General features: G+C 43.9%; 1 protein-coding gene across 1 annotated transcript in view; it reads right to left on the reverse strand.

Annotated features, from left to right (window-relative positions):
- The window catches only part of NPFFR1 (neuropeptide FF receptor 1), a 214434-nt gene that overhangs the window by 70029 nt on the left and 116769 nt on the right, over positions 1-27636 (reverse strand). Inside the window, exons 5-7 of the mRNA XM_029610687.1 lie at positions 25523-25625; positions 24570-24631; positions 23998-24077 (exon numbers count right to left, since the gene is read on the reverse strand). Of these exons, the coding sequence (XP_029466547.1) occupies positions 23998-24077; positions 24570-24631; positions 25523-25625 (245 nt within the window). The remainder of the gene's footprint in view (positions 1-23997; positions 24078-24569; positions 24632-25522; positions 25626-27636) is intronic.

The following is a 27636-nucleotide window of genomic DNA, read 5'->3' on the forward strand; positions in this document are numbered from 1 at the left end:
TGCTGGGCCGCCTCCAAGGGGCGAAGATATTCACCAAGTTGGACCTTCACAAGGCCTATAACCTGGTGCGCATCAAACAGGGGACGAGTGGAAAACCGTCTTCAACACTTGAGATGGCCACTATGAATACTTGGTGATGCCATATGGCCTATGCAACGTCCCGGCGGTTTTCCAAAACCTCATGCTACACACCAGCGTCATTGTTTACCTGGATGACGTCCTTATTTACTCCAAAGACTTGCTGACACACCATCTGGAGGTCAACGCTTCTGCAATGCCTACGCAAGCACACGCTCTTTGCCAAGATGAGAAAAATGCCTATTTTGAACGAGAGTCGCTTCTCTTCTGGGTTCATAGTCTCCACAGCAGGCTTCCACATGACCCGGAAAAGATCACCATTATCCGGGAGTGGCCCCAACTGCCGGTTCGGCCTCGGCACCCGCATCTCTAGGTTCGCGCGCGCTGTTCTCACCTTTTAAAGGGCCCACAGCGGAAACTTCACCGTGGCCCAGGAGATGATGACATCACCTTGGCCAGATATATTTAAACCCGGCTCTGACTACTGCACTTTGCCTCAGTAAAGGGACCTGCTCAGATCTTGAGTGCGTAGTCTGCATTGCTCCTGATCCTGCATTCCAGCCTTGCCTTCCTGATCCAGTGTTCCAGTCCTACTCCTGATCTTGCCCTTGGACTGACTCCCCAGTTTTGGACTTCTGCCTGGTATCTCGTCTTAGTCTGCTCTCCGCCTCCCTGATCCTTGTGGTACTCCGATTTCACTTGACTCCGCCTGCCATGACCTCCAGATTGCTTCTCTTCATCTTGCCTGCCTGCTGCCCACCTGTTTTTGTTAGTGATGGACTGTCTATATTCTGCATGTGTGACTGAGGTGAGGTATTCTGCTAGCATGTAGCTTCTGTGTAGGGTTGAATAGCAGCCTGGCTGTTCTGTTTTCCTAATAGGAGGTGTACTGGTATTTTAGGACCTGGTATAATATTTGCAGCATTAATTTTTCATAGGTAAGATTGTTATTGTTTGAGTGCTGGAAGTTAGTGCTGATTTGGAATGGGAGGTTTACTCAAGGCTTTCTGAGGGTCAAGCCCACATGCAAATGCATTACAATAGGCCTAATACCATATGCCTATTTTTGCAGGGTTTTCTGGTTGGCACCACAGTAATGCATGTAAATATAATATACAGGTTGTTGTAAGTGATATTTTACCTCAGAAGACTATACTCAGAATGTTCTTTTAATGTAAAATCTGTTATTATAAATGCAGACTTTTTAATTGTGCATGCGTGTGTGTGGAGTGGGTTTTTAAGTTCACCTATGACATTTAATATCCTTGCAGTGTCCATGGGTTCAAGAGAAGGGGGGGTGGGGGGTGGACCGGGTAAAGATCTTAAAGATTACTGGAGGGAGATGAATGAACTGGGTGCTGGAGAGCAGCACAGTAACGTTCGCACAGGGCAGCGAAAAAGCTAGCACCAGCCCAGATTAGGTGTTATCTGATGTGTCTGCTGTTTTAAAATATTTGATTGGTTTTTGGGAAATTTTTAAATGTTGGCACCCCTACCAATTTGGCCACTAGATGTCACTATCCCTGTAGTATAACTCTCTATTACAGAGCCATCCATACCCCTCAGTCCCTCCCACCTGGAGGTTCTGGATTGGATGCCTCAGTATTATTTAGCCGAGCCATTTTATTACACCATGGTATTCAGTTAGAAAGAAGTCAGAGAGCAAGATGTATTTTTTCCCACACTCTGGTGAGGCCTCCCAACATCACCCAAAGGAGTTTCTGTTAGAAGTGACACCTCCTGGTGCCCTCCCTGCCTGAGGGTCGTTCTTATAATTTACAGAGAGATAGACTTTTAAGCCTGATACGCTTTAGGGGCAAAGGGGCTCTCACCAGGGAATGAAAGACCTGTGAGCCTACTCTAACCCCTAGGTGGGCAAGCACCAGTGATGGATCCTGCTGCGAGAGACAGTGGAGGCAGAAGAGATATCCCATATAAGCTTTAAAGTATTTTTTGGGCTTAATAAGAGTGGGGAGACTTTTGGATCCCCCTTCTCCAATGGGATTTAAGAGCAGAAGACTTGTCTAATCCCACTAACCTTTCCCCAAGAAAAGTTCCATACTAAGATCAGACAATAAGGATGAAAGCATCTTTAAAGAAGGAAGAATAAGAGCAAGAGACCTCATCCGGATCTCTATAACCACAAGACCAGGACAGGCTGGGTGTCTGAGAAGAAGATGTTCAAAGGCAGGATTCTTCAGTAAAGTTGGGGACACCTCTGCTAAGATTCCTGCACAGCCACTGGGAAAGTTTGTGCAATGAAGATGACCATGGCTCTACCCAGAAGTCTTACTCAGAATTATACCTATACCATCAGTCAGATGTAAATTCACACTTCTGAATCAGAGACTTTAATATGAGAATGAATCAGTAAACTTTTATTTAGCACCCAGACGTGGTCCTCTCTGAGTTCTTACAGCCTCTCACCTCATGAGAAGCACCTACAGTTCTGACACACACTGGTGCCCTTTTCTCATCGTCTGGGCCATTAACGAGAGCTTCCCCCCTTAAAAAGAGTCCCCCCCCCCCCCCAGGGATTAAGAGTCGCGTGGGATAGAATGGTTAGCCGGAGCAGCCCCAAAGATATAAATTAATTGTGTGCCCTAAGGAGCAACAATCCTCCAAAAAGGGGTTACATTTGTAGTGTTGCCTTTTCTTAGGTAAGATTGTCACTGTTTGAATGCTGGCTGTTATTTATTATGTATTTATTTATTTAAAAACTTTTATATACCGTCGTTTAGTGATATACCATCACAACGGTTTACAAATAGGCACATAAATAAGTTCAGAATGGATTTAATTTTAACCAGAGGGTGCCGCAGTTGTTCGGATACATGATTCAATATTATAAGCTATATGTAAAGTGTATTAAAATTCCCTTTATGCTGTTTTGATATTGGAATTTTACTATATTTTAATTTTAATTCAGTTTACCTAAGGCTTTCTGAGATCCAAACACACACCAAACATGTGTTACAAAAGGTTTAATGCAATATGAGATCCAAGTGTCTCTTTATTTTTTATTTGCAGGGTTTTCTGGTTGGCACCAAAGCAGTGCATGTAAATATAATGTACATGCTGTTAGTGATACTTTTATCTCATAAGACTGTACTTTGAATGGCCTTTTTAATATTAAAACTGTTATAAATGCATAATTTTTTATTGTGTATGAGGAGGGAGGGGCTTGGAGGTACAAGGCTGTAAGATTTACCTATGACACATAGGATATTATTTACATATTAACCCTTGTACCAGCCCTGGCTGCTCTGGATCCACGTGGGAAAGCAGGACATTATCTGGAGCTGTGGCTTTCTCCAGTCTTGGCCAGGGCTTCATTTTTTTCTCTTTAAGCCCTGGAAGAACAGCATAGATAAGTCTAATCTCCTTTCCCCTCCTTTGGAGTAGGTAGGTAGTGTAGAGCCTGGGCAACCAGAAAAGCAGCAGACTCTGTAGCACTCAGCCAATGGGAATGCACTGGAATAGTGGCGGGGGTACAGTGACATAGAAGCAATCTACAGTCAGAAAAAGGGATGGGGAGAGCCTAGAGGAAGTGCTTGCAGTGTTGGGGAGCCTTCTGTAGGCTGGGCTTTCCTCCTGAAAGGGTCAGCTGGCTATAGAACCAGTGAGTCTCCTGGAGTGGGGGCGCCATAAGGGGTGGGGGTGGGAATGGGAGAGGGAAAGGGCTGACAGCAAGCAAAAACCTTTTAAATAATGATGTGGCAGTACTGGAGCAGGGGCACTCACTGCGTAAGCATATGAGCAGCAACACAATGATGGAATGTGTGTGTTAGACACCTATACACACACCTTCTCTATGACACACTATACACTGAGAGGAAGAGTGTATGTGTGAGCATCTTTGTGTCAGAGAGAGAAAGACACCCACACACACCCTCTCTCAAACACGAAGTGGGTATCTGACAGAGTATGTGTGTGGGTGTTTGTGTCGGAGAGACTGTGTATGTCTGACATTAGCTGGCAGTGTGGTTGTCACATTACTTGGCAACCGGTCAAGAGCTGATTGGTTGGCAAGAGACTTTAATAACAGACCAGGAATCCAAGGTGTAATTATGAGAGATGTAACCAGACTTGGGGGTGGATGGCAACCGATTGCATGGATGGAAGAGGGCGTGCAGCCTCTTGTACTATTTAGTTATTTAAGAAAATGTGAAATTTATGTTGGAGATTTTTTGGCTCAATGATTTACCTATGAAGGGTCAGTTTGGCGTGCTTTTGGGAACTGCTGAAACGCATCCTGCTATTATTTTCCTGCAGTCCACTCCTGCTTGTGTCTCAGATGCTGTTTTTATTAGGAGCATAATTCTCAGCATGAATTTGAAAATTAGCAGATGACTGCAGAACCCCTGCATGTTGTACGCAAATAGATTTACACCTGCTGTAGATGTGCACGAGTAAATTTGTGTACCATACTTTTGAAAATGGAAAGTTAGGTGTGTAAAATGGTTTACCCCACCCTAACCCTTCCCCTGGAACACCTCTTTCAAGTGCGTGTAAAAGTAGGTGTGAAATTGCTTTTTTGTGTACTTTTATACATACTATCCCCCGGGCACTGTTTTCATAAATCCGTTTATATGCATAAACCATATTTTGTGTGTATAAACCCTTTTGAAAATCTGGGCCCTTAATTGTCATTGGCTCATTTCTGGTGTATAAATCAATCAGCCAATCTGATTTGTCAAGTCAATATTTTCTGACCGGTAAATCTTTTTTTATTGACAAGATATGTGCTGGTCAGAAAGGTTGGAATCAGTCCTCAGAAAGGGTTTAAAGCCCCTAGAGAGGAGGCACTCATGTGCCTGCAAAAGGAACCTGTTTTGCTTGCTGCTGCATGTATCTCATTGATTCAGTTGTAATATCCCTCTGAGGAGAAGGATTGCCTTCATGAAGAGCTAAGCACATCTGATTATTTGATGAACTGCCTTATCAGGGAGTCCATTCTGCATCTCCAAGCAATGCCACTACACTGATGCGGCTGGTTTACTGATGTTATCAATGTCCATGAACATTTCATATACCTTGGCAGGTATTGAACAAGACACCAAATATTATTGTCTCTGCTGGGATGTTATATTTGATGAGTGTTTGACATCACAGTAGTATAAAGGGTATCAGTTTATTCTAGTTCGTGGCTTACTTCTGAGTCTGAGCTGTAATAGCTAGATAAAAAATTAATCTTTGAATCAGCTTGACATCCTGACCAACAATACATTTTTCAGCTAAGACATGCTGTGACTGCACATATATAGCTCTGATTTAACAGTATTTGAAATACGAGAAGGGGCAGGTGGCCTAAACAGTAAAAACAGGTTAGTGTACTATCTCTGTTTTCTGGTGACTGGGGCTGCAGTTGTTCAAACATAATGAGTTTAGTGGGTCTCAAAAGGGAGATTCAATACTGAAACAACAGGAAATATGTGAGTCATTGCTGGGCTCTCAGTATTTATTTTTTTATTTATTTATTTTTAATTTTTATATACCGGAATTCCTGTATACAATACAAATCAATCCGGTTTACAAGTAACGAAAGGTTGCCCTGGTCTGGGAGGTTAGACCGGGGTTTTTTTTACATGGAACATTGAACAATAACAATCGCCATTGAACCTTATTACAAACTATTTAACCTTATTACAATGAACATTGAAAGTAATAATAATTATATTTAACAAATTTAACAATTAACAAAACCTTAACCGTGTAATGAATAGTATGTGTGAGTTCATCTTTTACAAGGAATTTTAGTATCGAATATGGTCTGCAAAAGAGCGGGCTATATAAAGGTGAATAACGACTGTTAAATAGACCATGAGAATAAGTAAGTGCGGGTATGAAATTAAGTGTCAATGTGTTAGTGACACCCTGCAGTGGTTGGATTGAGAGTCAGGAGGAGGTGCCTAGTTACACTCTGGGAATTGGAACGCTTGCCTGAAAAGCCAGGTTTTTAACCTTTTTTTAAACGCTGGTAGATTGGGTTCGAGTCGAAGGTCTGGTGGGAGCGCATTCCATTGGTGTGCTCCCGCAGTGGAGAGTGCTCTTTTTCTTAGTGTTGATTTGGCCGGAGCTGGGCGACTAATGTGCCTTTGTAGGCGCTTCTGATGGGTCTGGCAGATGAGTGTGGACGAAGTTGGGTTTGTAGAGATATAGGGTGCGTCGTTATGAATTGCTTTATGAATGATGGTTAATGTTTTATATAGGATTCTCTGTTTGATGGGTAGCCAGTGGAGGTTGCTCAAGATAGGGGTAATATGGTCTCTTTATTAGTGTTAGTTAGGATTCTGGCTGCGGCATTTGTACTATCTGTAGGGGTTTGATGCTGATGGCGGGAAGGCCCAGTAAGATTGAGTTGCAAGTAGTCAAGTTTCGAAAAAATAATGGATTGAAGAACGAGACGAAAGTCATTGAAGTGAAGGAGTGGCTTTAGTTTCTTTAGGACCTGTAGTTTAAAGAAGCAATCCCTGGTGGTTGTGTTTATGAATTTTTTTTAGGTTAAGTTGGTTGTCAAGCCATGCTCCTAGATTCCTGACGTCGGCAGAGAGCTCCATGTTAAAAGATGTGGTTTGTGTCAGGCTGGGTGTGTGGGTGTTCGGGTTGTGTGAGATCAGTAGCAACTCTGTTTTGCTAGAGTTTAGAATCAGGTTCAGCTGGAAAGTAGTTGTTTAATTGGTTGAAGACAATTCTCCCAGTAGGCGAAGGTTTTTTGAATAGATTCTGTAATGGGGATGAGGATCTGGATGTCGTCTGCATAGAGGTAATGAGTAAGTTTGAGTTGTGATATAGCAGATGGCAGAGGGGGAGGAGGTAGACGTTGAATAGGGTGGGAGAGAGGGGATGAACCTTGAGGTACGCCTTGATCTGATAGGATGGGGGCAAGATTCCTTGTTATTAATTCTGACCTTGTAAAACCTGTTAGATAGGAACGATTTGAACCAACTGAGAGCTGTGCCTTTTATTCCTATGTTTGATAGTTGATCTAGGAGTTGTGGGTGATTACCGTGTCGAACGCTGAGGATAGGTCTAAAAGGACCAGTAAGAATGACTGTTTTTTCTCCAGGTTCAAAAGTAAATTATCAGTGAGAGAGAGCAAAAGTGACTCTGTACTTCGTGATTTTCGAAAACCATATTGTGCCGGGGAAAGAATGTTATGCTCCTCGAGATATTCGGACAGTTGTTTATTTACGGCTTTTTCCATCAGTTTGGAGATCAGGGGTAGGTTTGCAATGGGTCTGAAGTTAGCTGGGTCCGTTAGTGATGCAGTTGGTTTTTTCAGTAGGGTTTGATGATTGCAAGTTTTAGTTGATTAGGGACTGTGCCCATGGCTAAAGAGGTATTGATGATTTCTGCAATAGGTTTTGCGACGGTGTTGGGGATGGCGGTGAGCAGATTAGTAGGGAGTTGGGGTCCGAGGGATGTGCAGATGGTTTAATTTTTTTAAGTAAATTTTCAATCTCCAAGGCGGATGTGGGCTCGAATGACTCTAGTCTAGAAGTCAGCGTGGGTTGGTATGAGCTAAGAGGTGTTGGAAGAGTTTGATGGATTGTAAGGGAGCGAGTGAGGTTTGAAATTTTTGTTTTGAAGTAGTTGGCTAATTCGTTGGCCTTGCTGAGCGCTAGTTGGTCTGGAATGGATGGTGGTGTTGGTTTGGTGAGAGATGATACGTAAGAGAATAAAGCCTTCGAGTCGAAGATGAAGTTATGAATTCTTTTTGCATAGAAGTCCTTTTTGGTTTTGTGTATGGCGTTTCTGTAAGTGTTGAGGGTGGCTTTGTAGTCCAGTCTGGTTGTGGGTGTAGGGTTGTTTCTTCTCCAGATTTGTTCTTTGTTTCGTAATTTTGTTTTAGGGCTCTGAGTTCCGGGGTGAACCATGGTTTTCTGTTGTCTCGTGCCGGTTGGATAACTTTAGAGGAGGTTGGGCAGAGTTGATCCGCTATTTTGTTCGTGAGTTTGATCCATGAAGTGGTGGCTGAATTGGCATCTGAGAGATCTATTTGTTTGAGATCTTTGGAGCAATGTTCGGTGAGTAACTCCAGTGAGCATGGTTTCCTGAAATGAATGGTGGTTTTGGAGATGTTTGGAGGTGGTGTGTTTTTCATTTTGAGGGTTGTGTCTATGATCCGGTGGTCTGACCAGGGGATTGGCGTGCAGGTGGGATTGGTATGGATGGACCAGCTATCGTTGATAAATATGAGGTCTAATGTATGACCTGCTTTGTGGGTGGGCCCGCTGATTATTTGTGAGAATCCAAGGTGACTGAGGGAGGAAAGGAAGGTTTCGCAGTTAGTGGACTGAGGGATGGAGTCCACGTGAATGTTAAAGTCTCCCAATATGATGGTTGGTTTGTCTGAGTTTAAGTGTTTGGATATCATCTCTATTAGAGGGGAGGGGTTGGCCTCTAGAGTTCCCGGTGTGGCGTAGATGAGGAATATTTGTAGATGTTGGGCTTTGAATATGGAGCATTCAAGTTTTGAAGTGGCATATGATAGTTGTAGGGTTATGCCCAGTTGTTTTTTTGCAGCAAGTAGAATTCCTCCTCCTTTCTTTTTTGGTCTAGGTATTGAGAAGAGGTCGAAGGATTGTATAGGTAATTGGTTTGTTAATGATATGTCTGTGGGTTTTAACCAGGTTTCTGTTATTGCACATATGTCAGGGTTGTTGTCAATGAGGTAATCATTGAGAAGGTGCATTTTTTTGGAAAGTGACTGTGCATTGAATAAAGTTAAAGTGAATAATGAGAGGCCTAGGAGTTGTGTAATGGGAGATGTCATGATGTTGATAAGTCTTTGTTGTCTGGGTGTCTGAATGGGGTCTGGTGGAGAGTTGTTTCTGGGTTTTCTCTTGAGTATGGGGATGGAGTGGCGGTGTATCATTGTATGATGATTTGCTGGGGTTCTAAATTGGGATAGGTCTGTGACCTGTTAAGTTCAGACTCAGCTAGGATGGATGCTGGAACTGTGGAATGGATGCTGTAGTGGATGCTGGACCTCCTGTAGTGGATGCTGGACCTCCTGGAGTGGATGCTGGACTGTTGGAGCGGATGCTGGACCTCCTGGAGTGGATGCTGGACTGTTGGAGCGGATGCTGGACCTCCTGGAGTGGATGCTGGACTGTTGGAGCGGATGCTGGACCTCCTGGAGTGGATGCTGGACTGTTGGAGCGGATGCTGGATTTTTTATGTATGGGAGGTATTAATCCTGGAGATGAGAAGTCTCTCTGGCTGCACTCGGGCTGCACGAAGGGGCGAACAAAGGGGCAGGCCCCTTTGTCGCACTCCTTCGGCGCGCGACGCCTAGCAGGGCGTGGCATTTAAAGTCCAGCCGGGCTGTTGCTGATTGGCTGTCGGCTTAACTGTGGGCGGGCTTTTTCGCGGGTCCCTGCAGTTTTTTTTTCCTTTGCTTTTCTTTTCTAGGTTTCGGGCCTCGGCGCGCGGCTGGCGTTGGGGCCCCCCCGGGTGGGGAGGACAAGAACTGACCTGACCTTCCCCCGGCGGGGCTCCGGCGCCGGTCGCGCAGGTCTTCGGTCGCAGCCGGATCGGCGAGGAGAAGGAAATGGCGCCTGCCGCGCTCAGGTTTAAAGCCCAGCCGGGCTGTTGCTGATTGGCTGTCGGCTTAACTGTGGGCGGGCTTTTTCGCGGGTCCCTGCAGTTTTTTTTTCCTTTGCTTTTCTTTTCTAGGTTTCGGGCCTCGGCGCACGGCTGGCTTTGGGGCCCCCCGGGTGGGGAGGACGAGAACTGACCTGACCTTCCCCCGGCGGGGCTCCGGCGCCGGTCGCGCAGGTCTTCGGTCGCAGCCGGATCGGCGAGGAGAAGTACAATGGAATAGCAGGGGGTGGCCTACAAGTCATGAGTGAGGTGTATTTGCAAACCTGTTGGAGTCTCGGTACTGAAGTACTAGAGAGTTGTGCAGGTCAAAATTTGGGTGGATCAGGCACAGCTAATGCAACAGCCTAGTACTGGAATGCTAGTCTAATGGCTCATGCATGTTAGGACTGAGTTAAATAGGCAGAGTTATATATTAGAGTGTTTCCCAACCTTTTAAAACTCAAGGCATACCTACATTAAGAAAAATGTTATGTGTCTCACCAGCCTCCGTGGAGCAGGCAGTGAGGACAGGAACAGGAATCATATGGCCAATTAAGAGCTAGGGAAGCACCAGCAGGGGCGGATTGGCCTATTGGGGGATCGGGCAACCCCCGGTGAGCCGGTCAAGCTAGTCATGTGGTCTGCCGAGTGTGGCCATGACGGAGCCGCGCTTGGCAGACCATGTGGTATCTCCTGGGCCGGCCTGGGCGGCGAATCCCCGGGCCGGTCTTCATCGGGAATCCGCCGCTGCTCACCAGTCTCTCTTCCAAGTTTTAAAACAAAGTGAGAGAGGGGGCAGAGATAAACTTGGATTGTCACAAAAGAACAGTGTTTCAGTGGCTTCTGAAATTGATTGATGTTCCTGTGCTACAGTAGGACGCTCTAGTGGCTACTATGTGCCACAAGCTTTACATGGATGTGGCTATATATAGATATATGTAAGAACATAAGAACATGCCATACTGGGTCAGACCAAGGGTCCACCAAGCCCAGTATCCTGTTTCCAACAGTGGCCAATCCAGGCCATAAGAACCTGGCAAGTACCCAAAAATTAAGTCTATTCCATGTTACTGTTGCTAGTAATAGCAGTGGCTATTTTGTAAGTCAACTTAATTAAAAGCAGGTAATGGACTTCTTTTCCAAGAACTTATCCAATCCTTTTTTAAACACAGCTATACTAACTGCACTAACCACATCCTCTGGCAACAAATTCCAGAGTTTAATTGTGTGTTGAGTGAAAAAGAACTTTCTCCGATTAGTTTTAAATATACCACATGCTAACTTCATGGAGTACCCCCTAGTCTTTCTATTATCTGAAAGAGTAAATAACCGATTCACATCTACCCGTTCTAGACCTCTCATGATTTTAAACACTTCTATCATATCCCCCCTCAGCCGTCTCTTCTCCAAGCTGAAAAGTCCTAACCTCTTTAGTTTTTCCTCATAGGGGAGCTGTTCTATTCCCCTTATCATTTTGCCCTTCTCTGTACCTTCTCCATCACAATTATATTCTTTTTGAGATGCGGTGACCAAAATTGTACACGGTATTCAAGGTGCGGTCTCACCATGGAGCGATGCAGAGGCATTATGACATTTTTCGTTTTATTCACCATTCCCTTTCTAATAATTCCCAACATTCTGTTTGCTTTTTTGACTGCCGTAGCACACTGAACCGACAATTTCAATGTGTTATCCACTATGACGCCTAGATCTCTTTCCCAATATGCACCTAATATGGAACCTAACATTATGTAACTATAGCATGGGTTATTTTTCCCTATATACATCACCTTGCACTTATCCACATTAAATTTCATCTGCCATTTCGATACCCAATTTTCCAGTCTCACAAGGTCTTCCTACAATTTATCACAATCTGCTTGTAATTTAACTACTCTGAACAATTTTATATCATCTGCAAATTTGATTACCTCACTCGTCGTATTTCTTTCCAGATCATTTATAAATATATTGAAAAGTAAGGGTCCCAATACAGATCCTTGAGGCATTCCACTGTCCACTCCCTTCCACTGAGAAAACTGTCCATTTAATCCTACTCTCTGTTTCCTGTCTTTTAGACAGTTTGTAATCCACGAAAGGACATCGCCACCTATCCCATGACTTTTTACTTTTCCTAGAAGCCTCTCATGAGGAACTTTGTTAAACGCCTTCTGAAAATCCAAGTACACTACATCTACCGGTTCACCTTTATCCACATGTTTATTAACTCCTTCAAAAAAATGAAGCAGATTTGTGAGGCAAGACTTGCCTTGGGTAAAGCCATGCTGACTTTGTTCCATTAAACAATGTCTTTCTATATGTTCTGTGATTTTGATATTTAGAATACTTTCCACTATTTTTCCTGGTACTGAAATTTCCCGGATCGCCCCTGGAGCCCTTTTTAAATATTGGGGTTACATTAGCCACCCTCCAGTCTTCAGGTACAATGGATGATTTTAATGTACATACATGCATAAAGACAGACAGATATGCATAGACCCAGCATGCAGATAACTGCCGCTGTTTTTGTTCCTCTATCATTACACATGCATTCCCTCTTCGTTTCCATGGCTTCTCAGGCTTTGAACGATGAAGTACAAGTTGCATTTGTGGGTGACCCACAGCTTCAGTATGGTTTTCAGTCCTACTTCCTTGGGCTTCAGTCACAAATTGGCCCTTTTGTTCTGCATAGAAAAGTCTCATCATTGGACCCTTTTCCTCTCTCCTTCTGCTGCTGTACACTGCCTACTCCATTCTCAGCTGTCTTTTAACATGGGAACTTAGCCCACCTGCCTCAGTTCCACACTCTGCAGATGCTTCTTCTCTCTCCGCTCTTTACTGCCTGCAGACTCCTGAACATAAGAACATAATAACATGCCATACTGGGTTAGACCTAAGGTCCATCAAGCCCAGCATCCTGTTTCCAACAAAGGCCAAACCAGGCCATAAGAACCTGGCAAGTATCCAAACATCAAATAAATCTCAAGCTACTATTGCTTAGTAATTAATAGCAGTTTATGGATTTTTCCTGCTTTTTCCTTACCATGCATGGACTATTCCTCTCTCTATCCTAAACCCTCAGTTCCTTGATGTGAATAAATCTCCCCAACTCCCAGACTCCATCTCACTCTCCTTGCAGGAGAAAGGAGAAATCTATGCAGTGTGCGAAGCTGCTCGGTTAGTTATCCTGCTTGCTGCATCTGTCAGTTAATGTTCTTCTATCGCCGCTGCTCTGGGAATTCAGAGTGAGTCACGTTTGATGCTCAGTGTTCTCCCGCTCACCCAGCCTGTGGTTAAGGCAGAGATTGGAATGACTCAAAAGAAGAAGCTCAAGACAGAGAAGTGGAAGAGGTGCTGCGTATAGTATGTGTGCTGCACAAAGTGGGACCTGGCTATCCTTGCCCTGCGTGTTTCCCATTAATTCCCACACTCTGGGGTGCATGCTGCAGCTAGGAAGGAAAGGCATGTACGATTACACTTGCATGGTTTAAGAGCCACCGCTGGTATCTCTTGTTGCTGAGAGCAAACACAACAATCAAATCTCCACCACTTGCTGCAGGCATTTCGGCATTTAGCAGGCTTAAGCACTAAAGGAGCCCCTTCAATCATGGATCCCAGCCTCTACCAAAATCAGAAAAATCTTCAATCCACCAGGTACAAGGCAATTTCCAGCTAGCAGACTACCTCACCTTAGTCAGAAATGCAGGCCATAAAGTGTAAACAGTAAGGTGCAGATAAAATACTGGACTGGAAACCTCTAAAAGCCAGACTCATATGCAGTGTAATAAATCAAAATGAGAAACATCACCATCCCTCATAAACAAAATCAAGAAATATAAATCAATCATAACTTTGAGGAAACCATACTAATAAAAAGCATATTTCAAAACAGATAACAAATAGAATACCACCTAATAATTAAGAATAAGAATTTAAAAAATATTTACATTTCAAACATTTCCCCAAAATCAATCAAATATTTCAAAACAGCAGACATTTCAAACACTCAATAATTAAAACTAACAAGGATAAAAAAAAATTCACCCCCCTTCTCCATACCTGGAAACTTTTAATTTCCAGTCACTCTGAGATTGTAGACACTCTCATTCACAGGCACACACACAAGCAGGCTCCCAATCTTTCTCTCTCTCTCTCACAGACACACACATGAGCAGGCTCCCAATCTCTTTCTCTGTCTTTCACAGGCTCATACACAAGCAGGCTCCCAATCTCTCTCTGTCTTTCACAGGCAATACACATGCAGGCTCCCAATCACACTCTCTCTCTTTCACAGGCACACACACAAGCAGGCTCCCAATCTCTCTCTCTCTCACAGACACACACATGAGCAGGCTCCCAATCTCTGTCTGTCTTTCACAGGCACACACACAAGCAAGCTCCTAATCTCTCTCTGTCTTTCACAGGCAATACACATGCAGGCTCCCAATCACACTCTCTCTCTTTCACAGGCACCCACACAGGCATGCTCCCAAACACACAATTGTACCTCTGCTCATTCTTCTGCCCTGTTGGCCTGGGTTGAAGTGGTAACCCACCACCCAGTCTCTCTTCTTTCCCTCCAGCGGGCGATGATATTACGTCTCCCTTCGACTCCACCGGCCTGGGTTTGCCACATCATTTTTTTTCTTCTTTTTCAGCCCTGCCGTCTTGGGCTCTTGCAGGTGCTGCTGCCACATCTCTGGCTCTCCTCACTGATGAGAACCCTGCTAGCACCGACAAACAGGGTCTGTCCTTGCTGCTGTGGGGTGGGAACCCCACCAGCGCTGATGAGCCTAGTAGTTATTACCCCGGAATACTGAAAGTAAAATATGCAGCCAAGCCGCACATTTTACTCTCAGAAATTAATGCCTGCCTTAGAAAGCACCAGGAAAGTGTACAGAAAAGCAGAAAAAACTGCTTTTTTGAACACCCTCTGACGTAAACCGAAGCGATATGTACTTGTACATGATCTTCGGTATAAAAAAGCCTTTAAATAAATAAATTAATTAATTAATATCATAGCGATATTAAGTCGGAGGCATCAAAAATAAAAGAATCCCCCCCCAAAAAAATCTGCCCGCCAGTCGGCGGGTTCAAAAACAGAAGCTCAATTTTGCCGGCGTCTGTTTTCTGAACCCGTGGCTGTCAGCGGGTTTGAAAACCTATGCCGGTAAAATTAAGCGTTGGTTGTCGGACCCACTGACAGCCGCCGCTTCCGCTAATAAGGAGGTGCTAGGAACACACTATTGTCCCTAGCGCCTCCTTATTAGCGCGACACCTAATTTAAATAGAGAATCGCGTGCCCAGAAGTGCCTGGGCGCACATCGGAAGAGTGGGCGCTCAACTCGGAGCGCCAGCTCTCCCGCATGTTTTACTGAATCGGCCTGTATGTCAGGGAGAAAGATACCCATGCACACACTCTCTCTCTGACACACACATTCCTTCATTGTTCTGCTGCTCATAAGCTCACTATGTGAGCTTATGAGTGCCCTTGCTCCAGTACTGCCACAGCATTATGTAAAAAGGTTTTGCTTGTTGCCAGCTCTTCCCCAGGCTGCAGCAGCCCTCGCCCTTTCTCATTCCCATCCCCACTCCAGGAGACTCACTGGTTCCACAGCTAGCTGACCCTTTCAGAAGGAAAGACCAGCCTACAGAAGCCTCCCCAACACTGCACAGGCACTTCCTCTTGGCTCACCTCATCCCTTTTTGTGACTGTATCTTGCCATTTCTCCGTGCCCCGCCACCATTCCAAAGCATTACCATTTACTGAGTGCTAGAGAATCTGCTGCTTTTATGGTTCCTCAGACTTTGCAGTGCCTACCTACTTCAGGGGAAGAGTTGGGAGACCAGACATATGTCTGTTCCTTTAGGGCTTAAAAAGAAAAATGAAGCTCTGGCCGAGACTGGAGAGAGCCCCAGGTCCCAAAGCAATGCAGCAACAGAATCCAGTGCAGCCAAGGCTGGGTCAAGGGTATTAGGCATCATAGATAAACCTTACAGCCTTATACTCCCAGCCCCTCCCTCCCCACATACAATTAAAAATTATGCATTTATAACTACATTAAAAAAGACATTCAAAATTTAGTCTTATCTAAAAGTAAAGGTAAAAGTATCACTTACAGCAGTGGTTCTCAACCTTTTCCCCATCGTGACATACCTGGTGGACAATGCCCACATATGTGAAACACCGCTCACAACAATCCATAGCTGAACTTAAAAAAAAAAAAAGCCTCCGCATTACTTTTATTGTTGAGAATGACACAAGGGAAAGATAGAGTACTCTCTCTGAACAGAAATTACAAATATTTTTGTACAAGCTGCATTATCAATCCCCTGCGTGTCCACTGACCTTTTTTCTTCCGCTGTCACTTTTGGGCCTAATAGGAGACGATAGAATCAGTTATCACTGGCCCGGAAGAGAAAAAGAATTGCCATTTTTCACTGGGCTCCCGCAGAGATGGAGAACAAGAGTTGTGTCCTACTGGGCTCAGTGTGTGAAAAAGTCTGCCTTGTGAACCGTACAGTTTGCGCACGCTCCCCCCTACACAATTAAAAATGATGCATTTATAATAGATTTTATATGAAAAAAGACATTAAAAGTATAGTCCAAGGTAAAAAAAAATATCATTTACACCATGTATATTATATTTACATGCACTATTGTGGTGTCAACCAGAAAACCCTGGAAAAAAAAAAAAAAGACACTTGAAATCCATTTGATATTAAGCCTATTATATCGTGTTCAGTGTGGGCTTAGCACTCAGAAATCCACGAGTAAAAGAATTATAATAAGAATATAGTAAACCTCCCAGCATGCAAACAATAACAACCCTACCTATGAAAAGGCATCAGTTCTAATATTATACCAGGCCCTAAAACATCAAAAACACCTCCTATTAGGAAAATAGAACAAACCAGGCTGCTATAAACCCCTACACAGGTACTACATGCTGGCAGAATTCCTCACCTCGCTCTACATGAAGAATACAGACAGACCCTCACCAAATGCAGAATAAAAAGACTTTGGGATAGATCTTAAAAAAATACGCGATTGCGTACTTTTGTTCGCGCACCAGGCGCGAACAAAAGTACGCTGGATTTTATAAGATACGCACGTAGCCGCACGTATCTTATAAAATCCGGGGTTGGCGCGCGCAAGGGGGTGCACATTTGTGCAACCTGCGCGCGCCGAGCCAGGCGCGCGCTGCCTCTTCCCTCTGAGGCCCCTCCGATTTCGGAGCGGCCTCGGAGGGAACTTTCCTTCGCCCTCCCTTCCCCTACCTAACCCACCCCCCCGGCCCTATCTAAACCCCCCCTACCTTTGCACGCACCGGCTGGCAGCCCCGCTCTGTGTTCCGGTCCCGGGGGCTGGTCTGGAGGCCTCGTCCACGCCCCTGGGCCTGCCCCCGAAACGCTGCGGCACGCCCCCGAAACGCTGCGTTGTTTCGGGAACGCCCCCGACACACCCCCTCCCCGCCCCTTTTCCAAAGCCCTGGGACTTACGCGCGTCCTGGGGCTTTACGCACGCCGGCGGCCTATGCAAAATAGGCACGCCGGCGCGCGAGGGCCCTGCGCGCGTAAATCCAGAAGGATTTACGTGCGCATGCCTTTTAAAATCTGCCCCTATATGTATAACAGAAACATGTAGACAAAAACTAAACTGGATCTCACAACAAGCCAGTCTCTGTAGTCAGTAAAACAAGAGAAAAATAGAATCACCATTCCTCAGAAAAAAAATCAAATAAAAACAAGAAATATAAATATAAAATCAATAGTAATAAAATCATTCTAATAAAAAGAATACATGTTTCATAACAGCTGACGAACAGCTTAACAACCAACAATTAAAATCTCATACAAATGTTCCAAAAACATCCAATAGATAAAACAAATAAAGATTAAAAAAAAAAAAGCCCTTGCTCTCCATACCTGGGAACTTTTGATTTTGGGTGCCCTGAGATTGTCTTGGATTAACAAGAGAGAAGAGGGGGTTGTTGCTCATAAACCTTCTCCTCTCTCTCTCTTTTTCATATATGCACATGCAGTCTCTCTCACTCTCACATACTCAGTCTCATTCATACAAATGCATACAGGCTGTCTCTCACTCTCACAATGCTCAATTTTACACAGACACAATCCACAGGCTGTTTCTCACTTTAACATGCTCAGTCTCACACAGAAAGACACCCACAGAATGTAGCTTACTTTCACATAATCAGTTTCACACAGAAACACACCCTCTTGCTCTCATGTGCTCATTCTCAAACAGGCTTACACACACAGGCTGTCTCTTAATCTCATGTGCTGTCTCACACAGACACACACACGTGGATTGTCCCTCACTCTCACGTATTCATTCTCACATGGTGCACATACACACAGGCTCTCTCTCACTCTCATGTGCTTAGTCTCAAACAGGCACACATCCACAAGCTGTCTTTTACTTTCACATGTGCAGTCTTACATAGGTACACAAACAGGCTATCTCTCACATGCACAGTCTCACACACATAGGCTGTCTTTCACTTTCACATGCTCAGTCTCATGCATACACAATCTGTCTCTCACATGTTTAGTCCAACAGAGACACACATACACTCAGGCTGTCTCTCACTCTCACATGCTCACTCTCATACAGGCACACACACATAGGCTGTCCATCGCTCTCATGTATTTAGTCTCACATGGCTCACACATGCACAGGCTCTCTTTCAGTCTTATATGCTCAGTCTCAAACAGGCACACACACACATGCATAGGCTGTCTCTCATTCTCATATGCTCATTCTCACACAGGCATATACACACAGGCTGCCTTTCACTCTCACATGCTCAGATTCAGGTGCACACACACACACAGACTATTTCTCACATGTTCAGTCCCACAGAGACACACATATACACAGGCTGTCTCTCACACATGCTCAGTCTCACACAGGCACACACAAATACACTGTCTCTCACTCTCATGTGATAAGTCTCACACAGGCACACACTCACAGGCTTTCACTCTCACATGCGCAGTCTCACATATGTACTCACCCAGGCTCTCTCTTACATGCTCAGTCTCACATACATAGGCTGTCCTTCACTTTCATATGCTCAGCCTCACACAGGCACACACACACACAGACTGTCTCTCACCCTTACATGCTTAGTCTTACACAAGCGCGCACACACACACACATACATGCTATTTCTCTCCTCCTGGAACATAAGTAGCAGCAGCTACAGCTTCAGCCTAACCTCCTTCTGCCTCTGTGGTCAACAGAACTCGTTTTCTTTCTTGGGACCGAGGAGGCGGACGCTGTGCCTCTTCAAAGTTGGCTAGCACTGCTTATTGTCATCAGCCCCAGCAGTTTTCACCTCTTGTTCTCGTGCGTCCACCTCACTTCCTCTTCTGGGCTGTGTTGATAATGAGAGTCCATACCACATGTGCACCCCTTCCCCTCCCCCAATGATCTGCCCGGGTTTGAAAATGCTGATAGCCCGGGTGGAGGAGGAGATCTCTGCTTTCTGCAGGAGCAGAGGAGGGGGAAGGAAAAGCAGCTGCATTAGCAGGAGACCAGGAAGCACAGTATTCTGACCATGGAAGCAGAAAGACACCGGTTGAGAATCGCTGACTTACAGCATGTACATTATAGTTACATGCATTGCTGTGGTACCAAGCAGAAAACCCTGCAAAATAAAAAATAAAGAGATACTTGGATCCCATATTGCATTAAGCCTATTTTAACATGTTGGGTATGGTCTCGGCTCTCAGAAAGCCTTGGGTAAAATGAATTATAATTAAAATATAGTAAAATTCCAATACCAAAACAGCAATAATAGCCAGCATTCAAACAGTGACAATCCTACCTTTGAGAAGGCAATCCTACAAATATTATACTTATGCCTATAACACCAATTTGGAAACCTCACCTCTGTTACACATGCAGAACACAGATCAACCCTCACCAAATACAGAATAAAGAGACCATAAAGTTAAAGTATAAATAGAATTGTGCAGACAAAAACTGAATAGGAAACCACAACAAGCTAGATCCTGTATACAGTGCAGCATTGGAAAAAGAGAAACATTACCATTCCTCATAAAATTATCAAATAATGAAATCAAGAAATATAAATCAGCAATAGTAAAGCCATTCCAATAAAAATAATAAATATTTCAAAACAGCTGAACATCCAATAATTAAAATTTGAAATTTCCCAAAAACCAATAAAATATTTTTAAAAAGCAGACATATCAGATAACATCCAATAATTAAAACCAATAAGAATTTTAAAAAATCTTCCACTTTTTTAAAATTAAATTTTATTGCTCAAACACTAAAGTATAACAACTTTCACATCGGTATACTTAAATACAACACAATTGAGCAGAACACACTTTTTAAATACAATTTGCATATCTAACCAAGCCCCCCATCCCCCATAAATCCTGCATACGGAACATAAATATCACAAAATAACCATCTGAATTTTAACAAGTAAACTAAACTAGGATCAGGCTATATTTTTAGAAAATTAGTCCATCCATACAAGAAGGAGCAAATTCTATTAACCTTCATAATAAAGGCCAATCAGAGGCCCCCATCCCCAAATCAATACAATGGCAAAACTATGAACTAGAACACTGCCATCTCATAAAAAAAATCCCACATCTTTTCAAATTTTGCTATGATACAATGCTTCAGGGCTGTTAGTTTATGTAAATAAAATAATTTCTGTAACCTACGCACCACAGCTGCCAATAATGGTGGATCAAGAGCTTTCCAACAATAGGCTATTTCACATCTAGCAGCAATAAAGACCTGTTGAATTAAAAACCAAGTAGAAGCTGATGTCTGATCATCACGGAGGCTTAGGAGAGCACTAAGGGGAGAGTCTATTAACTGTAAACCACAAATATCCTTAATTAAGGTAAAGACTTCCTTCCAATATAATCCCCCTAAACCAGGAAAAGCTTTGTTAAGCCACTCTGGGGTAAAATGCCATCTCAATAAGACTTTATAACTATTTTCTGTAACATACGCATATATGGAACTCTTCTTTGTGTTAACATAAATTAGGTCCCAATCAGATTCCGATAACTCATAACCTAAATCATGTTCTCAAGCCCTTACATAGGATGGTTTAGTAGTTGGGTCCTCATTAAGATAGTTATACAAATTAGAAATCACCCTCTGTCTTCTATCTGCATTATCACACCAAATTGTGTTTTGCCTAAAAGCAACTCTTTTGAAATACTCCCAGATTGTACAAAATGTCTTAGTTGTATATAGGAAAACATTTAAAAAAGTATTGATATGGTTTAGTTCCGAATTCTTCTGCCATCTGGCTCCTCTTATTCCCAGTTTGAGTACCCCTGTTTTATTGTAACTTTCGTTTATTCTTGGATATGTTAATGTTATTTCCCCATGTTCCATGTAAACCGATCTGATTTGATCCTTATCAAGAATGTCGGTATAAAAAAAGCACTAAATAAATAAATAAATAAGTGAATTTTATCTAATGAATACTTATCACAAAGTTTTGAAAAGGGGATAATTCTTCCATCTGCCCAAAAGGCACTCAACCTAGAAATCTTATGGTCCATCCATCCCCATAGATATGAGCCTCCATTCTCGGTCTAAAGTCCAAATTATGATTAAAAGAAGTGCTAAGAAAATAATACCAATTACCCACAAGCTTTTTACGCCATTGTTTTCAAACTCTCAGGGTAGTGTCTGTTGACAACAGTAGAGTATTAATCAGTCTCCAAGTAGATTTAGGTTGCCAAATCATTGCCCCTAAAAGTATTTATCCCACTATAACCTGTTCTAACTGAACCCACTGTTTGTGTTTATTTTGTCTATACCAGTCTATAATAGCTCTTCGTTGTGCAGCCGCATAGTATCTCCCAATATGGGGAACCCCCAATCCCCCTTGCAATTTAGATCTATACATAACATTCCTCAACACCCTAGGAAGTTTCTGTTTCCATATAAATGCGAACAATCTCTTTTGCCACCTTTTAAGAAGTGCATTAGAAATATATATTTGGAAAGTTTGGAAAAGATCACCCAGTCTCGGGAAAATATTCATTTTTATCACCAGAATGCGTCCCACCAAGAAAATGAATAGCCCATCCACTCCTCCATATCAGAAAATATGGAGTTAATCAAAGGAGAGTATTTTAAGGCAAAAAGATCATCCAACCTGCAACTCACATTAATACCTATATACTTAACTTTGTTTCTGACCCATTTAAATGAGAACTGATGCTTCAATAAAGAAATCTGAACTTCTGGTACCAAAAGATTCAAAATCTCCAATTTCTCCATGTTTAACTTGAAGGCTGATGCTCTGCTAAAATGACCCATCTCTTCAACCGCTCCTTGTAAAGAGTTCACTGGGTCAATTAACGTGAACAAGATATCGTCCACAAAGAGCAAAAGCTTGTAGACATTAGACCCCACGTGTACCCCTTTTATAGATATAGATTTACAAATATAAATTGCCAGGGGTTCCAAAAATAAATCAAACAGCAAAGATGAGAGGGGACAGCCCTGTCTAGTGCCTCTTTGAATTAAGAACAGATCAGAGTATCTCTGTTCACCTTTACACATGCTCTAGGAACATTATAAAGCTGCTGGAACCAACTCAGGAAACAAGGCCCAAAATTCATCCTCTCTAATACCTGAAACAAAAAAGGCCAGTGTACCATATCAAAAGCCTTTTTGGTATCAACAGACAATAGTACATCTGGAATCTTGTTTACAGTCACTCACTCAATAATGTTAATTATTTTTTATACATTGTCTACTGCCATCCTGCCAGGGATAAATCCTGCTTGATCAGAATGAATCAGTTTTGTCAATATCCTGGTCAAGCAGTTGGCAAGACTATATTAATTAATGAAATAGTCCTATAGGATCCACACAAGATAGGGTCCCGCCAAATTTGCTTCAGGTACCAACATGCCACCATCCCGCAGTGTTGAACATATCCAATAAAGGGGATATAAGCTAATTAGAAAACCTTTTGTAAAACTTGGAGGTAAATCTATCCACACCGGGAGCCTTATTCACTTTGAGGTCTTTAATTACTTGCTGAATTTCTAAGAATGAAGTCTCCTTTTCAAAAAATTCCCTCTCAATGTCTGATATTGTAGGTATCTCAACCTTCTCTAAATATTTAGCAATAGCTGAGTCTTGGATAGATGTATCTTTGCTATATAACTCACCATAAAAAAGGGAGAATTGATGTCTGATATCAGTTGATGTAACTAATATAGACCCCTCACTGTTTTTAATTTTGGTGATTTGATTTTGGTATATCTGTTTCTTCAACCTATGAGCTAGAAGCCTACTGGGCTTGTTACCCCATTCAAAATACTCCTGCTTTACCATACCTAAATACCTAGAAATGTTATCCAGGTCTAAAGATTTCAATTCATCCCTTGCTCTGATTAACTTGGTATAAACTGATGATGAAGTCTGTTTATGCATTCTTTATAAATTGGCCACTACTTTTACCAATTTGCTTCTCACCTCCAGTTTCTCTTTTTTCTTATAGGAGGCCCTAGATATTAACTGACCTCTAATAACTACCTTTTCCCGTAAATAAGCAGCATGAATTAGCCATGCTGTCTGGGTACGTCCTCCATCACCAAAGTCTTTTAGTGAGGTGTTCCCTTCTTGTATCTTCCCGTGTTTCCCTGAGGCTCCTCAGTCCGTTTTTTTTCTGCACGACTGACTGCACGAGGAGCTCTCAACTCCTGTAAGAAAACTATTTACTCTGTGAAGAAAAGGTGACTGGAAGTGACTAAAACCCAGCAGAATACCACAAAGGGAACTCGTCCACCGGGCTTTAAGTTTTGTTCCTGTGGTAAAATAATGTCTGTCACCAATGGACATCAAGTCTGCTATATTTGCCTTGGTCCCAATCATGACCAGGTAAATTGCAGGGACTGCAGATGCATGTCCCCATGGGCACAGCGCCAGAGAGCTGCCCGAATAGCTCAGCTCAGAGAAGAACCATCGGGTTCTTATGCCCCTCTGAGGCTTCAGCCAGGTCATCACTGGGACCACCCAGAAAGTCTAAGGCCCCATCTCATCGAAGGGCCACTTCTGCAGACCCCTTGGGTCCAAACACGCCGGCGCTGAAGCGACCGCAGTCACCGTCGACACATGGTGTGGGAGATGTGCTGCCAACTCCGAGGCCACATTCTGCGTCGATGGTATCAAACACACCGACGCATCGATGCTCCCAAAAAGCACCGACGAACCTTCAAAGCATCGACGCATCGATGTTCAGAGGATGTCGCGTCACAATCAAGTACTACCAGTGTACCACTGATTCCTTCAAGGCCTCCTTCGACTCAATCCGACGCAGAGCCTCTCCCACCAATGCTGCTGATGCAGCCTACATCAAAACAACCCAAGAAACACTCCACTGGGCATAAGAGACCAAGTGATCCTTCCCCACTATTGGTAGTTGACTTGGACGATAGTCCATCTCCTCCAAGGCTCTCCAGAAGTTCTTCAGCCTCTTCGGAAGTTTTTTCAGGACTATACACAGCCTCACACCACCGCAGGGGTTCTGCTTTACAAGATCCCCTTTACGGGAAGACTACCTGCCCACCGGTCGACATCGGTCATCCTAGAGGTCTGGATAGTGACATACACCTTGCGGCATTACCTCCATCGGGAATTCAGCCACAGCCAAGGCCGCCCCCTACATCGGGTTCTGCCTCTGAAGCAATATCTCAAATTTCAAAAATCCTGTCTCAGTTCCTCGCATCAGTGGAGCAGCAACAATGGCAACCACCTCACAAACCATCTCAGACACCTTCATCGCCCGAGGGTTTCCTTATTCCGGGTCCTGCGCCTCAGGAGCAGCCGAGGAGGCCTTTACCTCCTGCGGAAGATCCCATTTCTTCTTCTTCCCCTGGTTCATCAACGGGTTACCCATCTGACCTGTAAGAGATTCCACCAGAACCAGTATCCCCTCTGGAGGACCTCACATATTCGCAGTTTTTAGAAAAAGTGGGCCAACAACTTGAGATGGAGACCAGGAAAATACCAGACCCTAGGCAGGAAATGCTTAGGATCCTTAAAATATTTGATAGCCCAGCCGAACCCAAAGCACTACCATCCCACTTGGTATTGGATTCCATGATGGAAAAAGCGTGGGAATCTCCCTTTTTCACAACACCAACTTCAAGGAAAACCGACTTTAAATATAGGATGCGAGACTCGCCTTTTTATGCAACCGTCCAGCTCCCACACACATCGGTAGTTGTTGAATCGGCATTGCAGAAAGCTAAGAAGACGAGGTTACATTCGAATACCCCCCGTCTAGATAAATGTCTAGATGACTTCGCAAGAAAGGTGTTCCAATCAGGCATGCTAAATGCAAAAATTCAAAACCACCGATTCTATGTTGCTCAGTATTTGTTTGAATGCCTACAATATCTAAAACTCTTCTTGCTGGGTAGTTCTACGGATGCTAGCCCCCCTTGGGAATTTTATGACATGGAGGAGGGCCTTCAACATCTCTTATGTTCTATCTATGAGGGATTTGAAACGTCGGCAAAGACCACGGCTAATGCCATAGCGGAAAGAAGACTGGCATGGTTAAAAGCAAGTGCCATAAGGGAAAATGTGCACGACAAACTAGCTAATCTTTCCTGCCGCCCGGATAAATTGTTCGGCGACAGACTCACTGAAACAGTAGCAAAATTGAAAGAACAGAAAGTGGCAGTACTATCTTTGACCTCGCCACATGAGGGTTCATCATCTCGCCGTCAATTCACCTCATATAGAAAAACTTACCCTAGGCGCACATACCAGCCTTATACTACTTACCGGCCTCAATATCAACCCAGCTGCCAGCAGCTTTACCAACAACAGGGTCCACGTCAATGCTCTCCTGCACTCCGTCAGCTACGCCAAGCAACAGATCATCCCCCTAAAAACCAGCAGAGTTTTTAGGGCTACCTTTGCCACCGCTACCGTCAACAGCAGTAGAGGGATGGCTGTCCCTATTCCTTCCAGAATGGAACAGAATAACATCCGACCTTTGGGTCCTGGCCATAATAAAGGAAGGATATTCTCTCAACTTTGCATCCCTTCCAACTCTCCCGCATCGAGTTCCTATGAAACATCATGGTGCACATCGGAGACCTCTTCTTCAAGAGATCGTCCAACTACTTCAACAACAGTGCATTCAAGAGTTGACTCCACCCCAGTATCAGAAGAGGTTTTATTCACAATACTTCCTCATTTCCAAGAAATCTGGAGGGCTTCAACCAATTCTGGACCTACGCTCCCTCAACAAACATTTACGGAGAGAGAAATTCAAAATGACTTCTCTCAAATCCATTCTTCCTTTCCTCCGACCCAAGGACTGGATGTGCTCACTGGATTTAAAAGATGCATATGCCCATATACCAATGCATCCCAAATCCTGGCGTTACCTCTGTTTTCAGGTGGAAGAGAGACACTTTCAGTACAAAGTACTTCCGTTCAGTCTCTCCTCTGCCCCCAGAGTCTTCACAAAATGTCTAGCGGTTGTGGTGGCACACACTTTCCTTGCCTTGATGACTGACTACTAGTAGCCCCTGATCCTGCTCTTCTGTGAGACAATTTAATTCGCACAATAACTTGCCTAGACAATCTAGGCCTCCTGATAAAGTATGAAAAATCAAACTTGCAACCTACTCAAACCTTGCAATTCATTGGAGCATACATCGACACAATTTGGGGCAAAGCTTTCCTGCCACAACCTCGAGTGCTGGCTCTTACTACACTAGCCCATTGCCTATTACGCACGACAACAACTCCAGCCCATCAAATCCTAATCATAGTAAGACATATGGCAGCAGCCATCTATGTTGTCCCGCATACGTGATTACATATCCATCGCTTACAATGAGGTCTGAAGAATCAATGGACTCAATTCCTAAGCCCACTATCTGCTCCGATGTCTTTAACAACCAGCATGAAAATAGACCTACAGTGGTGGATAACCGCACCAGTACTGACGACGGGTTCACCCCTGCAATCTCCTCGACATCAAATAGTACTCACCACGGATGCCTCTCCCACAGGGTGGGAAGCTCATCTCACCAACCTACAGACTCAGGGTTTATGGTCCAAACAAGAACGGAATCAACACATAAACCTCCTGGAGCTTTGGGCTATCTACAATGCCCTTCGAACTTTCGAACGCACCCTCCGGGACCAAGTTGTTATGATTCACACAGACAACCAAGTGGTGATGTTTTACATAAACAAAGAAGGAGGGTCAGGTTCATGGAGTCTTTGCAAAGAAGCAGTCGAGATCCTGGAATGGGCTCGCAGCAAAGGAATCTCCCTGCAAGCCACGTACTTACCAGGAATCAACAACTCCAGGGCAGACAAGCTGAGCAGAATATTCCACCCCCACGAGTGGGAACTACATCAGGAAGTAGCCAATCAAATTTTCTCCACTTGGGGTCTTCCCCAGATTGACCTCTTTGCAATAGGGATGTGAATTGTTTTTGAACGATTAAAATTATTGTCAGATAATTTTAAAATCGTCCAAAATCGTTAGAGTGCACGATACAATACAAATGCCTCCAATTTATCATCAGGGGCATTTGTATTGTATCGTTAAATAGAGCGCGGGAAAACCGGCACACCAAAAAAACCCTAAAACCCACCCCGAACCTTTAAAACAAATCCCCCACCCTCCCGAACCCCCCCAAAATGTTTTAAATTACCTGGGGTCCAATGGTGGGGGGGGGGGGGGGGGGTCCCGACGCGATCTCCAGTTCTCTGGCCACGGCTACGTTGAGAAATGGCGCCGGTGGCCCTTTGCCCTTATCATGTGACAGGGCAAAGGTAGCGCCGGCGCTATTTTGGTTCCTGGCTCCGGATGTCACGCGTGCAGGAGATTGCCCCCGGACCCCCGCTGGACCCCCAGGGACTTTTGGCCA

Source organism: Rhinatrema bivittatum, chromosome 7, assembly GCF_901001135.1.
Source record: "Rhinatrema bivittatum chromosome 7, aRhiBiv1.1, whole genome shotgun sequence".
Classification (NCBI taxonomy): domain Eukaryota; kingdom Metazoa; phylum Chordata; class Amphibia; order Gymnophiona; family Rhinatrematidae; genus Rhinatrema; species Rhinatrema bivittatum.